General features: G+C 44.8%; 1 protein-coding gene across 3 annotated transcripts in view; it reads right to left on the reverse strand.

Annotated features, from left to right (window-relative positions):
• mbtps1 (membrane-bound transcription factor peptidase, site 1) overlaps nt 1-17,071 on the reverse strand; it is a 23,160-nt gene continuing 6,089 nt past the window's right edge. For 2 of the 3 annotated variants that reach the window (XM_088613519.1, XM_088613520.1), the window contains 21 exons: nt 15,226-15,483; nt 13,017-13,223; nt 12,156-12,266; nt 11,500-11,609; nt 11,019-11,135; nt 9,741-9,808; nt 9,374-9,476; nt 8,520-8,671; nt 7,396-7,557; nt 6,797-6,941; nt 6,129-6,317; nt 5,265-5,437; nt 4,676-4,791; nt 4,293-4,449; nt 3,881-4,005; nt 3,576-3,653; nt 3,337-3,477; nt 2,879-3,010; nt 2,634-2,760; nt 1,298-1,422; nt 1-813 (listed from right to left, as the gene is read on the reverse strand). In XM_088613519.1, coding sequence (XP_088469645.1) covers nt 617-813; nt 1,298-1,422; nt 2,634-2,760; nt 2,879-3,010; nt 3,337-3,477; nt 3,576-3,653; nt 3,881-4,005; nt 4,293-4,449; nt 4,676-4,791; nt 5,265-5,437; nt 6,129-6,317; nt 6,797-6,941; nt 7,396-7,557; nt 8,520-8,671; nt 9,374-9,476; nt 9,741-9,808; nt 11,019-11,135; nt 11,500-11,609; nt 12,156-12,266; nt 13,017-13,223; nt 15,226-15,483 — 2,993 coding nt within the window. In that variant the 3' untranslated portion in view covers nt 1-616. The remainder of the gene's footprint in view (nt 814-1,297; nt 1,423-2,633; nt 2,761-2,878; nt 3,011-3,336; nt 3,478-3,575; nt 3,654-3,880; nt 4,006-4,292; nt 4,450-4,675; nt 4,792-5,264; nt 5,438-6,128; nt 6,318-6,796; nt 6,942-7,395; nt 7,558-8,519; nt 8,672-9,373; nt 9,477-9,740; nt 9,809-11,018; nt 11,136-11,499; nt 11,610-12,155; nt 12,267-13,016; nt 13,224-15,225; nt 15,484-17,071) is intronic. The other variant, XM_088613521.1, reaches the window with a different exon arrangement.

Consider the following 17,071-nt stretch of genomic DNA (forward strand, 5'->3'; position numbering starts at 1 on the left):
TTTTCAGCTTCATACTTGATAAGATATATTTGAAAAGTTTGCAAACCTGCTCCACCGATAATGGTGAAATCATGATGAATATTTACAAAATGCCATAGTAGATGCCATTTTATAAAAAGAGAGACAAGGACTTGTGACAACACCAAGAAAAACCTTGCCTGGAGGACATAGAAAAAGAAAAAAAAAGCATATTTTCCCACCGGTACACCACTAAAACCAGAGAATGCATTGCAATTTGATACCGTCACACCCTGTTCATTCAGGAGCCCTAATAGGAAAATTATTCCCTTACAAATGCAAAACAATAAATACAAAAACAAACATGGGCTTCAGCTCGATTCCTCCTTTTGGTCAGTAGAAAGAGGTCCGATATGCACACAAAGCAACGTTTTTGAGGAGAGAGAGGTGCCATGGAACATGTGCCATCCCGAAAAGGCTTCCTGGGAGTAACTTGATCCTGAAAGACTTTCAGCCAAATAGTGGACCAAAGTATCTACCCTCTGCGGTCACAGGCTGCAGCTCGCACGCGATGAAGAAGTGTTCTCCGAGAGGGAGCAGAACGGAGTCCCGTTACAAACGTCCACAGCCACGGCGACCCGTGGGGGTGTCCTGCGGCTCACACAGTGGGGGTCTTGCCCGCGTGGGGCGGCTGCAGGAACTGGGGTCGCTTCACTCGGGGTTTCCTCCTCTTCGGCTTGCTCTTGGTCTTGGTGATCTGAACCACGAAAAACGCCAGCACCACCATGGCCCCCAGGAAGGCAAAGACTGGGATGGTCTGGCCCACGTCTTGATTATAGCGTCCAGGCATTATACCTGGGGAGAGAAACAGCAGTGGAATTAAAGGACAGTCCTAACCCCGAGGTTCCAAATCCTGGGTTACCTGCACCCCCTGTTTTTAAACTGCAGCTGAGCCCTTTACTCATATAAACCCTGAACAAAGCAAACAGTTAAGCAACTTTGCAAGATTTTTTCTACAAAAAGATGTAGATGTTTAAATATTTAAAAGGCAAGATCTTACATGTTTAGGAACACAAAGATCAAATTAACCCTAATAATTGATGGGTTAAGTTATTAAACCAAGTGCTCAGGCGGATTCAAAACCAGGGTGCGTGAGTCCCCACAATCGGGGAAACTCTGGTCTTAGACTACAGCACAGACCACGTATCCGAGTTTAAAATAAAGAGTCCTGGATGTAGTCAAGGTGGAAAATGCACTGATGCCAAGCGACAGGCCTTGCCTTCCAACAAGGCTCAGATCGTTGTGGGAGTCAAGCCCTTGCTTGAACCTCGACACTCACCCCCAGGGATGTCCCAGGCTCCACTCTCGCCAGGGGACAGAGGGCGCACTTGAGGGCGATTCTGCCTAAAATTGGGCAGAGGTTCAATATCGATCGCCAGTAGTTTCTGGCTCTTCCAAAGGTTACTGCAATAAAAGACAAATTTAGTGTTCATTTGCATTTCATAAGACTCCAATGCAGCAGTAACAGTGACAAAAAAAACTTTAATTAAAGCAGAGTGGTGGCAATAAGCCACAAAAATGTAGTAAAAAAGAAAAACTGCTTAACTGTTCTGTAATTCTCTAAAACATGCTACCAAATTACAGCTATCTGCTGTAGTCAGTTGGTTTATTAAGTGCATTTTAGCAGGGCTAGCTTATTGTCTTCATAGGAGATCTTGCAATCCGTGCTGCTGATAACATTTTTCACACTCAAATGTAAAGTTGTTTTGGAGAAAATGGCATTGATAAGAAAGCAAACCTAGATGCCTGCTCATCTTGGACAAATTAATATGGACTTATTCAACAAAGATTGTGCTGTTTGTGCTCTGAGTGCATATATACTGTATATATATATAAGTAATACCACGATTAGCAGTTCTTGCGAGATACTGTGACTCAAATGTAATTCAAGAGCTGTGCTAACCAAAACTCATGCATGGCACAACTACAAGGGAAGATACAGCCAAGACATGTATTAATCATTCCAGGAAAGAGGAATTAAAAACAAGAAAATATTTTCTGTGATAACTAATGGTGGCCCTGATATGGGAAGAAAACAGAAGGGATTTGGAAAGATCATGGGGGATCACACTGGCCACCTCACGGTAAATTCTCACTGTATTATTCACCCGGAAAATCTCTGTGTCAAGATTTCAAATTACGAGCTTAATAAGGAGATGACAGGGGTGAAAACAGTGAATTTTCTTGTTGCTCGATCCGCCTTGACACACAGCAGTTTTTAATTCTGCTACGATCCCGATATCAGAGAGCTCAGCAATGGAAAGCCCGGGCAAGGATCACAGTAAGTGCTACCAAATACTTTTAAATGTTACCAAACATGCTACTAAATTAAAGCTATGTGGTGTAGACATGCATACTAATTCATTAACTTATACTAGATTCAAATATTACATTTTTCTTAATCAACGTGCAGTGCTCTTATTCTCATTAAAAAAGTATCAAGAGCACGCAAACCCGTAAAGACAAGTGCATGAGCTAACCCTTGGCACGCCCATCCAGAAAGGTAGTTTTTTTGTTTTTTTGCTGTAGCGTTCTTAATTCCCCCCTCCCAAACGACAAACCCACACGGTTTATGAAGAAGAAGATCAATCTGCCGCAGCGGAGGGAGCACTGACCTGGGTCCGGTCAAGTTGACGGGCTGCGGCTTGGCCCAGGACAGGTGCGGGCAGGCAGGGAGCGGCCGGGGCTTCGGGTCTCCCAGGTGGGGCTCCAGCACCTTGGAGTACCGATACAGGTGATTTCCTGATGGGAAGGGGAGACAGCGGAACTGACTGCTAAGGGACACCTCTGTACACCCGGACATTGTTCTCAAACTTATCTACATGGATGGGCCGTACAAATGGGTGTGAACTGGCCTCACCTTCCAGTCTCTCTGGCAGTGGGCGTTCTGTGCCCGTGGGGGGCGGCAGTCTGCTCTTGGAGTGGGCGAGGCTGGGAGGGATCGTGGAAAAGGAGGTGAACTGCAGCAGGGAGTCCAGAAGCCAGAAACAGTCTGGGAACAGGGAGAGAGAGACAACCCGCCGGCTACGTCACCCAACAGCCGAGCCCAAACAGCTCCCCACGCCTGTGCCGATTGCTCCCTTTCATTTTCACACCTTGCTGACGAGTCCTGAAGCGCTCGTCATTTTTTTGGCTATGGCTGCCCCAGTATACTATGTCCTATTACATAGGGAAAACACAGTAATGGTGTTCGCTTTGATGTATGGTGTGGGAGGGGAAGCAATGTTCATCTCCTTTCCAAACTCTGATCTGTTGCTCTCCAGTTCGGACTGTTTGGGAGCTGTATTTCTGGTCATCAGGGTGGGAGGTGTGCCTTACCTTTCTGTCTGTGGCTGTCGTCTATGCAATTGGAGTCTCCGTACAGAGCAATCCTGCCCCCTCCTTCAGAGGGCGTCTGGTAAAGCCCCAGTATGGGGACATTGTCCACCACGGCAGTCTCCTGCTTCAACACTTCCAATCCTACAGAATTGGGGTTAAGAACGCAACACGGCCACAGTCAGGTTAAGATGACAGGGTAAAATAAAGCATGAATGATGCTATGATGACATTTGCATTACCTTGGTCTTTCAGAGTCTGGGCAATGACTATTCCATCCTCGGGAAACTTCGCAATGCTGCATCCAGAGGCATAGTACACTGGCAAGATGACATACTTATTGTTAGGTTATGCATTGACTTAAATTGTCGAAGAGCTCTTAATAAGGCTGATGACCCAACATCCTGCACCCCATTCTTGGCAATACTCAAGGAAAAAATATCTAACAAGAGTACCTCAATCAAGCCATCTTGCTCTCAGAAGCTGAGATAAAAAGTGACAGGGTCACCTGCAGCGCACACAGATAAACTTAACATTAAATTCTTACTGTCGTGATCAGCCATGGTAAAGTCTCCTTCGTACAGGCCATCACTAAATGCCATCCCCCAGACTGAGATGAGGTCGTTCAGCGCTGGGATGTTGGCCCCACCTGTGTCGGGCATCCACCATTGTCTGCAATAGAAAGCCAAGCAAAACAGGAGGTTGGCAGGTTCACTGCCACAAGGGGGACAATGGTTTGTAACACAACCACAAAACCACCAGAGGGAGACATTTCTACATTTTAACATGACTCGAGCATAGTGCTCATGGGTGTTCCACTGTGACTGACGTTTAAATCAACCCCTACTTTGAAAAACTTAACTGTAAAAGTGTCTTTAAATACAGGCCAAAAAACATCCTAAAAAAAGATCCAACAGAAATGACCAAATGCCCAATGCCCTTCGGTGCCCATTTCCTACCTGGTGTTTTCATCGTAGAACTTGACCTTCCTCATGACGGAGGTGTTGTACCAGTCGCTGAAGACGATGAGCGACAGCCCGTTGTCAATGTCCCGTCGCAGCTTGGTGATCTCCTCAGGGAAATACTCCTCCTCGCTGTCCACCATCAGCAGAGTCCCTGCACACAACACAAGTGGTAACAGGAAGGGGGCCAGTCAGGGACCATTCACCGGGAGCCACAGCTGTGAAGGACCAGACTCCCAGACTGGGGGAGAAAGGGGCAGCCCGAGATTCCTGATCTGCTCAGATAACGCTTGCTTAAATGCATCCAATCTAACTGCAGCCTGAGCCTCTGCAGCGCTGAAAGGCTTTAGAGAATGGAGGTCAAGCAGTTCTCATCTCACCATACTGGCTGGCATCAAAGCAGGTGAGAGGCGCCCCCAAGACTTCCAAGAAATAGCCCATGCTCCTCAGGTGCTGGTACATGTCCCGGAAGTTGGTGTGAATGTGGTCACCATTCCTTGAAATGGATCAATTAAAACAAAACATTTAACTGCCGCAAGAAAAAAAAAAGTGCTTCAAGTTAGGAAATTGCAATGCATCTCTTGTATATCTGCAAAGTAATGAAATTTCTCAAGAAATATGAAAAACGGATCATATTAAAAAGTTTTATGTCCATTTTGATTGCAGGTAAATGTGTAGTGGAAGCAGACTTTTCTCAGCTCAATGTTTATGGCAGTCCATTAAAACAATCCTTTGGGGGGGATGTTTTTTGCATTTATTGGATTTCATTTTCAAGTTTCATTTACTCTTAGTATCAGGGGTTTAATGTTTTCCACAGGTGTTGGTTTCCATAAAGCTGCTCTGCACAAATTCAACACCAAACAGAGTGTAAGTGTGAGGAACTGCCGTCAACAGTTAAAAGAACAGACTGCAGGTCACTATTTCTCCTGGGAAGATGGGGAAGATCAGGAGCTGGGGTGCGAGCCTCACCAGTCCAGGGGGTCGTTCTTCATGCGGAGGTTGTCCCGGGGAAAGTAGCCCGGGGGGTAGCGCAGGTTGTGGTACTGATCCCACAGCACCCTCTTGCTGCGCGGAGGAGTGGGAATGACCTTCACCTTCACCGGCAGCTTCACGGTCGAAGTCAGCTCCCCACCCACACTGGACTGTAAAGAAAGCCATGGTGGGGTAAGACGACAAAGGCAACTGAGGCTGCTACATCACCGCTCTGGAGTACGTGCATGTCGGACTGCAAAAAAAAAACTTATTGCCCCAAGAGAAGAAAACAACTACTCAATTTTATCCTCAATTTCCAAGACAACGTGCACAAGTGTGGGTACCTTCCACACCTACAGTCCTGGACCTTAAATGTGTGGTAAATGTACCAAGAGACTGTTATTTTAACAAAATGGTGAGCAAAAGGTTGTGACAAGCAGCCCATAAGTTTGCTTTCCCAGCCTCCAAGAAATATTATGCTGCTTAAATTTATTATCAACCCTGTTGGTCTGTATTATCTATTGAACTCAACTTTTTTTAAAATGTAACAGTGTTGAAAACAGGAAGAATAACACATATGTAAAACAAGTATTTCATGAGCTGCCATCTTTGAGACTAGCATTGCCTATATTTACAAATGATCTGCCGAGGTAGAAGGAAATACTGTATAAGTAAACCACAAAACGTATAAAAACATTTTTAGAATTATTCTCTGAAATATTTTTTGGCAATCAGTGTAAGCCTGATTTTCAAAACCATGCTATCAAATAAAGACCTCAATTAAGTCAGAGGCCTGCCTGTTGGATCCAATCAGGTAAATGGGCAGCCTGTTGTGCAGAAATGCCTTCCCAGCAGACTTACATCGTTCTCTGCGGGCGATGCCACAGTGACGATCACATGGCCCTGGGCAATCCCCTCCCATGATGCTGCCTTCTTAGCAACAGAGATGGAGACGGCGAGATAGCCGGCCCAGGGCCAGAGCACAGGGGAGTAGGACACAGCCACATCAATGTGGTCTCCATTCTGAGGCAGATAGGGCTGCCAGACAGGCTGCAGGGAGCAACAGAAACAGTGCATCAGGGAAAATTCAAGTGCACTGCTCTCATGCAGTGATTACCTTAAACTATCAAAAGCACTGACAAGAATACCCAGAGCTTTATATAACTATCCACAAACAAATTCTGAACAATGAAAGACAAAAAGCCACATCGAGTTTACAGTGTTAGACACTGGCACGTGTTTTAAAGTTACAATCTTAAAATGCCCAGTCACGAATCTAAGAAGAGCATTGACAGTTTAATTAGATGGCCATATCACTCATCTACAGATAAAAACAAACATTGGGGTCAGGGCTCTGGGTGTGTGAGTGGAAGGTTGCCGGTTCAAGTCCTGGGTGGGGTACAGCCATTGTACCCTTGAGCTAAGTATCTTGCTTACATTACTCCAGAAAAGTAACCAGCTGTATAAACAGACACAAAGGCAACTTCCGGGTTAATTTCCTAGGAGGTAAAGAAAGTTTTTTTTTTTACCTTGTCAACAATCCTGCCTGTCACACCCATCCCATTCAGAATGGTGACATTAACAATGGTTGGCATTCCTCCATAGTAAATCGGCTGGGAGCAATACGGCCACATGTACGGGCACTCGGTCAGGTCAATGTAGCTTGGACTCAGGCTAAAACAAACAGATACGCTCTTAGACACTGAAAGGTAATACAAAGGATTTCTATAAAAAATAGGGTTGTTAACCAATAGTTACAATAGAACCTGAAAACAATGAAACCGTCTTACAATAATGTAAAGTCTGCTGTATTAGCAACCTAAAGAGAAAGGGTCACATTGCATTTACAAGACTTTTTGCAGTGCCTTGCAATACATTTGTTTACATTAAACTGACTCTTTCTACAAGAATGACAACCAAGACCTTTTATCCACAGTTTTGATGTACTTATATAGATGTATCCATAACCCTGAACAGGCAGTATGAGAATGCCGACTCCAACACTGCACACTCTGAAGACCACTCAAATGTAGGGCAGAGGTTACCGATCGGTGCACGAGGCTAATTAAATCAGCAGTCAAGACGGCAACGCTGTGCGTCTCCCTGGGCCCGCGGGCGTCTGACTGACCTGGCCTGGGGCCGGTAACTGTTCAGTATCTGATACGCTCTCAGGAGGTCCAGCTTGCCATGGCCCTGCTCGAACATGTTGACTCCAGGCAGCCTGCGGGCCGAGGCAATGAGAGCCTGCTTCATGCTTGCAGGGTTCACCAGCTCCCGGTTCGGCACAGTGCTGGGGAGAGGAGGGAGAGCGTCAAAGACTCGGGCTGCTTGCTTGGTCACTAGGCTTTGCTTGCGAAGATGCTGCATCTTTCACTTCCTTCACCTCCTTATCTCTATAACTGCAGTTCCAGCAGCAAAGCTATCTTTCTATTGATAAAGAGCTTGAGCAAAAGCAAATACAAGCTGATTCAAACATCTCCCAGCAGGGGATACACAAATTAGTGTAAAAATGTAACCTGCATTTTACCCATCCTTTATCAGATTCCCACTTATCACTTGCATTGTAACCAAAAGAACATTACTGTAATCTATCAGATTTCCCTGCAATAGGTTTGAATCTGTTAGCTTTCTAGAGTGCACCATCATTACTCTTTAAATGCATTCTAACCCATTTGAGACACTTACCCACATTACCCATAGTTTTAACTTTGCCTTCTATCACAAAAACAGCAGCTTCAGGTATCAATTTGTAAATAAAGAGTTGTAAGTGGCACAGAAGACAGCCGACCCCATTACTCATTTATGGTTGACGGTTTATGACTTAGAGTCCCTACCCTCTCAGAAAACATTTAACCATTTCTTGTGCTATCGCTTTGGAGCCCACAGTAACACTAGAGCAATGGCAGCACAGTTTAAAGATCCAACAGAGGTGTCAGAGCCATTGCAAAAATAAAATGTAACAACTCTGGATAACAGGTTTTTCCGGTCAGTCTTCAACTTAAATGGTTCGTATCAAACAGGCTCTCCTCAGGATCTGGAGACGGCTTCAGGCTCATCTACGCTGAAAATCCTGTCATTGCTCCAATGTGGCAGAGATGGCAAGATAAAGCCCATGGTTATCTTCCGACTGCCGCCTCCAGGCGGTCAATCCTTTTGTCGCCCCTCAGTGATGGAATCTGGAGATAAGAAGAAACCCCCACCGCCACAGCGCTCAGCGCTGCAGGCCCTCCCTGGCGCCTTCTCACACCTCACCTGGCCAGCAGAGTGACGGCTCCGGCGACCACCGGCGAGGCCACGCTGGTTCCCGACAGAGAGCGGCACCCTTCCTTCATCCCGGAGCCCCGGACGCCAGAGCCGTAGGTGACGATATCCGGCTTCACCCTGCCGTAGCCACCTGGAAGCTCCTGGACACCAAGAGCCCAGGCCAAGAACGAACATCAGAGCCTCTTTCAAAGCCAGGTAAGGGCTTTGCCAATCATTTGTCTGGTTTATCCAGTTTCATTAGACAGCTGTTTAATAGGCTGATCACGTTTACGTCACACATTACCTTCAGTAATTATCAAGTCTTTATTGCAAGTCTAATTTTTAAACAGTTTTTTTCTGCACACTCCAACTGGTTTTTATAAGTAACGCCGACTTTCAAAACACACAACTGCCTAATTAGACTAAATTGAAGAACATTCTGGGTTTGATCAACTTTTAAATTAACAGATTTATCTCTGTAACTCATGGTAAAAACAACTTGGCAGCTCATATCAAAATCTAGTCTTATCAGTATGAAGGCTTCTTGCATAATACGGAGTAAAGCAACAAAACAATCATTAACTGAGGGATTGCATCCAGTGTGTATCTGTCCATTAGATCATCCTGCTGATGAAGACTTTTGCAATAGATTGGAGAACGTCACTTTTTTTTTCTGTGAAAGTTTCCATTACACTCTCACAAATAGAAACAGAATGTGCAACATTTCAGACACAATGGGATCACAAAGGCGCTGTTTTCTCTCAGCAGTTAATCATACATTGTTTTATAGTGGAACTTTGTCTGCTCTGGGGAAACATGCATTGGAAGCTCATACCTGAAACTAATTTCATAATTAGACTTACCCAGGTTGTCATACCCCTAGAGGAAAACCTTGCGATGTTGTCTTCAAAGTCAATTCCTCCTACTCCAATCACATCCATCTGGTCAGCAGGGTTATTGAGGGTGCTAAAAAATAAAAATATCCATCTTCAAAAGGCGTACCTCAGAGACGGCCTGGAGGATATGATTTTGCTTCCAGTGTAGTTAACAAGAGCTGAATTAAAGGATAAGTGATGGAACTAAAAAAAAATATTGTAGATACTTCAAACAAGCAAAAATGTGACAATCACTGTAAAGGAGGCTTGATCTGAAAGGGTCAAAGCACTGGCTGTTGTAATAATCAAGAGTGGTTTTCCAGGAAAGATATGCCAAACCTAAACATTTACTTACCCATACAGTGGCCCATCATTTCCAATAGCCGAGACCATGATCACACGGTTAGCAGTCAACTCCCACACCTGAACACCAAATTTAAAAAAAAGACATTTAAACACCTGCTGAAAGAAAATTACAAGAAGAAAACAAGCACACAGACAAAATATTATATCCGATGGCAATAGTTTCTGCTACTCTTGCTTGGGCTTGTACCTATTGATTTCACTTTGAGTAAGTGTGACAGCATTCCCTTTACAGATCCCTGGAAGAACATATCATAGGTGAAGTCCCTGTTCTTCTGTGTTCTTTAGGGTGTTAAGGGTCTGGAGCCCATCAAAAAGGTCAGGCTTTTTTCAGTCATACTTCTTGAACATGTCATTGACAACCCTGCCTTGCACCCTTTGCTTGCTGGGATAGGCTCCAGCTCCACCATACCCATGAACTGGAAAAAGGGGTTAGAAAATGAATGGATGGGTGGATGCTGTTCATAGCCTGTGTGGAGTCAGTATTTTCTCCCCATGTTCATGTGGGTTTTCTCTCATGTGCTCCGGTTTCATCTGAAGGAGTTTTATATATATATATCTTTCATATAACACCATGATTATCTCAAAATTATTGCAGTCATAAAACTTGTAACTTTATGCCTGTACTTTGTTTATCCGAGTAATTACTCAACTTCTCACAGTTGCGAGGTCACCAGTGCTTTGTGATTAAAACGCTTCTTTCGTTAACAATACGGCCTTGTGATTCTGACAATGCATAGACTGCAGGCAGCTACAACTGCAGTTGATAACAGAAAGGCAAGAAAGGAAAGTCCCACGCAGCCCCCTCTTCCATGCAGCTGGATGAACGAGAAAACAGGAAAAACTTGCTTCTGCTCGTGCTGCTGTACGACACTTTAACTTCAGCTGAAATAAAGGCCTGATGACCGTTTCACCTCTGTAGCCTGGACTCGGATTCTTCCCTATTCTCACCTATCTGCCTTCACCTCCCACAGTCCAAAGACATACTGGTAGGTCAATTTGCTTCTGTGGGAAAACCTGCCCTGGGGCAAGTGTGTGTGCATGTTTGCGTGTGACCTGAGATGGACTGGGGTCCCCTTCAACGTGTACCCTGCTTTGCTCCCATTGTTTCCTGGGAAAGGCTCCAGCACCCCCTGAATTGGATAAAGGATTGGATTGGATGGATTGGATAAAGTGGTTAGAAAATGCATAATATACTCTGTATTATGACAGTGCAATGTGTTGGTAGAAAACGCCAGTCTCCATTACAGACAAACGACTGCAACCTTACCTTATCAACAAAAGGATGGTCCATGAAGTCTGGTCCTCCAATGCTAAGGTTTAAAACGTCTATCTTTTTCAAGATGGCATAATTAAAGGCATCCAGGAACCAAGAGGTGTACGAGACCTAAGGTCAGAACAATCACATTATGCAGCAAGCACATGAATAATGCATCAATAACTACTAAGATATTTAAGTAGCACAGGATAAAACTTTCAGCTTTTAAAAGGTAGGACACCTTGAAATAAGTGGTTTTCTTTTTATCGGTTCTACAAATTTGTATGCCACAATATCAGGAAAAACAATTTTTCTGAAATGAGTTTCAGGATCAACTTATTTTGCAGCCATGAACAGACAGCATTATGTTTGCAGCGAGTGCGTTATCACTAAAAAAAAATCAGAATACTTCATTTTCATCTGCCCAGCTGCCACCCTCAATAAAGCATGTGGAGATCGGTTCAGGAGCCAGAGAGCATGACGGAGGTGGTACCTGATTGTTGGTGAACACTCGGAAGATGTGCAGCTCGGAGTCAGGAGCAAACCCCTGGCACTCTCTCATGCTTGCGATGACCCCTGCCACAAACGTGCCATGGCCCAGCCCTATAGAGAATAACAACAACCACAGTGGGCTCACACACAGCAATAAGGCAGAATAAGACATTTTAAGATGAACATCCACAGAATGCAATTTTTACTGAGAAAGGCATTAAATAATGCAACATATGAGTGCTGGAACCAATATCATTTGTATTACATCATGGATGCAGTGCATTGAGCAGTTTCCTCTACAGCATCAAACCTAAGCCAACAGGATGGCAGAAACAAGAGACTGCCTGTTTCAGGGGATCATTCTGGCACAGACTATGCATTGTTTCCCACTCAGTGTCAGCCTGTGCTCAGTCATTAACTGGCATTTCGACCACAAGACACAGGGCAAGTGAACGTTCATCTCCATTAGTATTAATACAGTGCATTATTCCTCCAAGAGAGATTTCTGTATGCTAACAGGTTTAAGAGGACAGACAAGAGCCAAGTCAGAAAAGGTGCCAAAGAAATGTATTTTAATGAAAATGTCTCACTGTTAAACAAAATAACACCTTCATCAAATAAAGAACTCTCACATCAAGTACACAGAAATGAGTTTACCATCATCCAGGGTCTTCTCATTGGTCCAGTTGGTTCTCTCTTTCACATTTTTGAAGTGTGGGTGTTTCTCACTAAGCCCAGTATCAAACACTGCAACCTTCACCCCAGAGCCTGCAAACCAAAAGCAAAACCCGTTGCAGCTAACAAGGACAACCGGAGACCCAGAAGTACATCTTCAAAAAAAATGTGCCTTTACAATGAGGCTTAAAAAACAGGAATCCAACTCTCAGGTGCTAGACAAACCCTCTAATAATACTTAACTAGAATTGGAATGTTCTTTAATTCCCCCACAGCAGTGTTTAGCTTTGTCGCCACAGGACTACTGCCATAACATTTTTTTGTACAGCAGCCAAAGTGAGCTTTGAGTCCCATGTGTTTAATGAGAGGTTGCAGAGTAGATGAGACCAGCTTGAAATAAACACTCCTTAGTCTGATTTCCATTTCTCCTTCCTGCACGGATAAAAGCCATGGGTTCTGAACAATGGGAACTAAAAAGAAGGGCACTTGAATATGAAAACACCTCTTTACACAAAGGGCTGTTGGAAGCCAAAACCTCGGCTGCTTCCAAGTAAAGGCTGGGGGAAAAATCCGCAAGTCAACTAGTTATAAAACTACCTTTCAGATGGCCTCCTTCAGTTTGTATTCTAATGTTCTTCACAACTGGACGATGATGATTTAGCACAGACCACGAAGCTTCAAAGGCCACGCCACGTGTGTCTACACATCTACAACATGAAACATTCCTGCTGTCGGCAGGCAGAATTTCCACCGCTCGTAAAATCCCCTCACCGGGCTCGTACCCCCCCCCACGCCGGCGCGGGCAGACGCCCGCAAACGCCACACACCCGGGGCCCTGCTTACCGGTGTGCCCCATCTGCCAGAGGATGTCGGCCTGCAGGATCTGCGCCACGTGGCGCGGGATGGCCCTCAGAAGGCGGCGGCTGGAGTGGCGGCCCGTGGCGTGCCAGAACCCCGAGCCCAGCGACAGGCTGGCGCGGCGCAGCGGGCGCGAGGACTGCCACTTCTGGGTCCAGCGGGTGTCGTTGCACGGGGCGGGCGGGTCAGCTGCTGGGAAGCAGAGAATCATGGGGAATCTGTGCGTCAGGGGGGGGGAGAAGCCTCTCGCCCGCACCCACAAAAAGACATCACTGAGATAAGAAAGAGAGGTACTGTCTTTCTGTTTAATGGGGCTGAAGGCGAGTCTAACCCTGGTCTCTTCAAAACGAAAATACTTGGAAGAAAGATCAAAAGTTGAAAAAGACTGGTGCTGCTTCACAAACGTGTGTGCAGCCAGAGGTCAGAATGGCACTTTATCTGATGGCTAAAGGGTTCTGGCAAGACCAAACATCAGCAAGCTTGAAATACAGCCTTTCTGGAAAAAAATAAATAAAGGGCTAATCAATTTTTCTTCAAAGAACTTTAAATCCCAATTTAATCACTGAGCAAAGACTTATCTTTCAAACAAACTGAATGGTATATGAAAAGTAATCTTAAGGAACAGATCAAAAGACAACATTGTAGAGTAACACGTCTATTTGACAATTAATTAGCCCTAAATTACCAAGGAGAAAACAGTTTTTGTACTTCAAAATACTGAAATACATTTAGCAAGCTAGCGAGCCACATTTCCATCCATTTTGAGAACTAAAAGATTACAGTGCCTGAAGTTTAATTTGCCCATTCTAATTAGATATGCCTTTAGTTTTAAGGCTAGCATTTAATGCATGAATGCTGCAAACAATGTGTTAACGACACACCGGGTCCAGAAGGAAAACAAAATAATGTAACATGCAAACTCAATAGAAACACAAGAGGTGTTTTGTATCGGGCCTTCCCTAAGGGTATGGTGTTAAGGGGGTGGGAGAGGGGCTCATTTCATAGCCAACTGTTCACCCCTTAGAACTAAATTCTTATATTGTAGATAATTAAATAATTCACAAAAACTTTGTCACTGGCTAAAACATTGAGCCATGTGCTGAAACTGACCCTTTCTGAACCCCCCAAAATCTCCTGGTGTAAATGTACCCCAGAACTGCAGACTGAGACCTTCAACGGCTCACTCCAGCCAAGCCATTCAAATCTACAACTAAGCACACGTCCCAACATGCATCTCCTCACTCCAACAGGGCAGGAGAGAAGGTTCTCAGCACTGCAGTTCATCAGAACCAAGCTGGCATGGCAGAAATTGCTTCAGACAAAAGAGAAGAATTACAACACCTAACTCCTTGATTTAAAGGATTCGCAAATCCTCCTTCGTTACACCTCCTCCTGAGCTTTCCTAATCCTCGCCCTACACAGGATTGCAATATGTGTAACTGTCCCACACTGAGCACACAGACCTCGTTCCTAAAACAGACAAGTTAATTAAAAGAACAGGGAATAGGCACTGGTCACCAGCATTAACCCCATAATTACACCATCACAGGCTTGAAAAGGAAAACTTACTGGAAAAAAAAAAGTGGGTGTGCCCTGAAACCAAATCCAAATCTTTCCAAAACAACAGAAAAAAAAAGTCTGGGTGTGTTCTCCGAAAAACACACGGGATTATTCTGCTCTTTTTCGGTGCAATTACAGAGGAAGAAAAAGAGACCTCCCCCACCCCCACAGAGTCTTGTACTGTGGTCTCACTTTCATGCGCTCCTCCACAACGAAATTCATAGGCAAAACAGACCTCAAAATGTGCATTCAAATAAATCACCACCTATAAATAAAACAAAGTAAAAAAGCACACTCCCGACAGCCCCCCCCCTACATTGAGATATTGTAATTACTATTCAGCCAAAAATTGTGGTTGTTCTTTAAATTGCCACTGTAAATGAGAACAGACTGTCGGCAGTCTTGCTTTACAACAGGAAGTTATTGATTTAACGCACTGCTAAGGAAGCAGGACATGCACTGCCTCAACACAGCTCTGCTCCCACAATGAATGAATGAAACCAACCAGAGCATATACCCGCCTTTGCCATTTTTTGCAATCTATTGCCAGACACCCTCGAACTCCCAAGCGCCAGCTCGACGGTCAGCAACAAAGACGAAAGGTTGACGAGAGAGAGTGGGGGGGGTCACTCACAGTGGGTGAACTTGAGGCTGCGGAACACCTTGCGCTGGGGGGTGACTCGCTTGATGTAGGGGTGGTCCTGAAGCGTGAGCACCCCGTCCTGGGCGGACTGCCGGATCTGCACCACCTCGAAATCGCTCGGGAAGTCGCTGGCCGGGTTGTCCCGCAGCACGATCCGCCAGCCCACAGCCTTCGAGCCCTTCAGCGCGCTCGAGATGAACTGGCTCCTGGCTTTGGCAGTGAAGTACCCATTGAAGGCCACTATGTATTCTAAGACAACGCAGAGAACAACATTTACTCTTCGTGCCACTTGCAAAATCCATTCAAAAGATTCTCTAGCAGGACAAAAAAAAACTGCACTGGACTACAGACCACAAGTGTGGAGTCAGGAGTTCTAAGAAGCAGAAAAGGGACTTCCCACTAAAGACTGGGAACAACCCATGTGAGAACTGTATGAGGTGAAACAAACTGTTCATTCAGGACCCAGTTTTCCTAAACACACCCTTCTTGAAAGCTAAGGATGAATGCATACCTCTCAGACCTGATATACTGGACCTTTTACATTTTCAAAAAGGGTACAACTTAACATACGGGTTATGCTGTTAAAAGATGGCACAAAAACATCACAGCAAAACAAAGGTTCTGTACAAGGAATTGCCAGCACATCTCCCTGGAGACCTCAAACTTGTGTCTACTGGTTTTTGTTCCAGCAGAGCGTCAGATTTAACAGGTCCAGTTTAATTTGGGGAATTTACTAACCAGACACTATGAATTGATACCTGAAGAAGGCTCCACAGCTGACATGTTGTTTCCTTTCTATTGTTTCACCATGAAATAAATCTTTACTCGTTCCTTTGCAGCCTACGCATGCTGATGCGGCTACCTACTTGAACTAACTCATTGATGAATTGCTGTATCTCCTGAAAATGACAATTTACAAATGAATAAGTAACTTACAAACCACAAGTTGTATGACCAGAGATTAATGAAGAAGGCAGAATTAACCAAATATTTTATTAAGTACCAGAGGTCAGGTGGCAGGCACTAGGGTCACCTGGCCAAGATGGGGAACTAACTGTATTCAGCCTTGGTACTCCCATTCCATTACTGTACTTTGAAACTCCCAATAAATTACAGAACCAATCCTTAATTGCTCAAGTAAAATGCAGAATATCACTTTAACAATAAAGAAGTAGCTGGAGTAAATGACTCGCAACGAAAGCACCAAGGCTGACCACCCCTGACCTGTACTGTATCTGCCCAGCTCTCTCAAAGGGTTCACAATGCACCATTCGGTGAAGCACAAAGCCCGTATTCACAGCAAACAATCAGGCAGACATTCCAGCTATAAATATCATGTTTTCTTCTGGCACAGACAAAATTGACAGCTACTGTAGCTAGGACTGTGGCCCTTTAAGGAAAAGGCGGTGCGATTCCGGCACTCTGGGACGCCAGCCAGTGAATCCTGCCTCTTGCAGGGACCTGAACCCGATACAGGACTGCAGCTCCAGAGAAGGCTCCGAGCTCCAGTCCCAGATCAACACCACTGACTTACTGTACAAATGCCAGGGGTGTGCAGTGAGCACAGCCAGGACTGAAAAGAAATGCTTTTGTGTTGGGGTTCCAGAGGTTTGCTTTGCAGATCTATCCTTGCTGCGTGTAGGGCAGAAAAATACAGATGTTTTTATTTCCCGGAAGGTTTGACAAGAGCACCAACTTGGAATTAGCCGTCACAATTCAGAAACCGTTAATTTGAGTTCTACCTGAGGACATTCCTTGGGTTTTAGTTTGCAAAGTGGCCCAGCTGCTGAGACACAGAATGTATTTGTTCCTAAATAAAAGGCCTTTTAAAATAAAA

Source organism: Lepisosteus platostomus, chromosome 20 (assembly GCF_059453375.1).
Source record: "Lepisosteus platostomus isolate fLepPlt1 chromosome 20, fLepPlt1.hap1, whole genome shotgun sequence".
In the NCBI taxonomy this organism is placed as follows: Eukaryota; Metazoa; Chordata; class Actinopteri; order Semionotiformes; family Lepisosteidae; genus Lepisosteus; species Lepisosteus platostomus.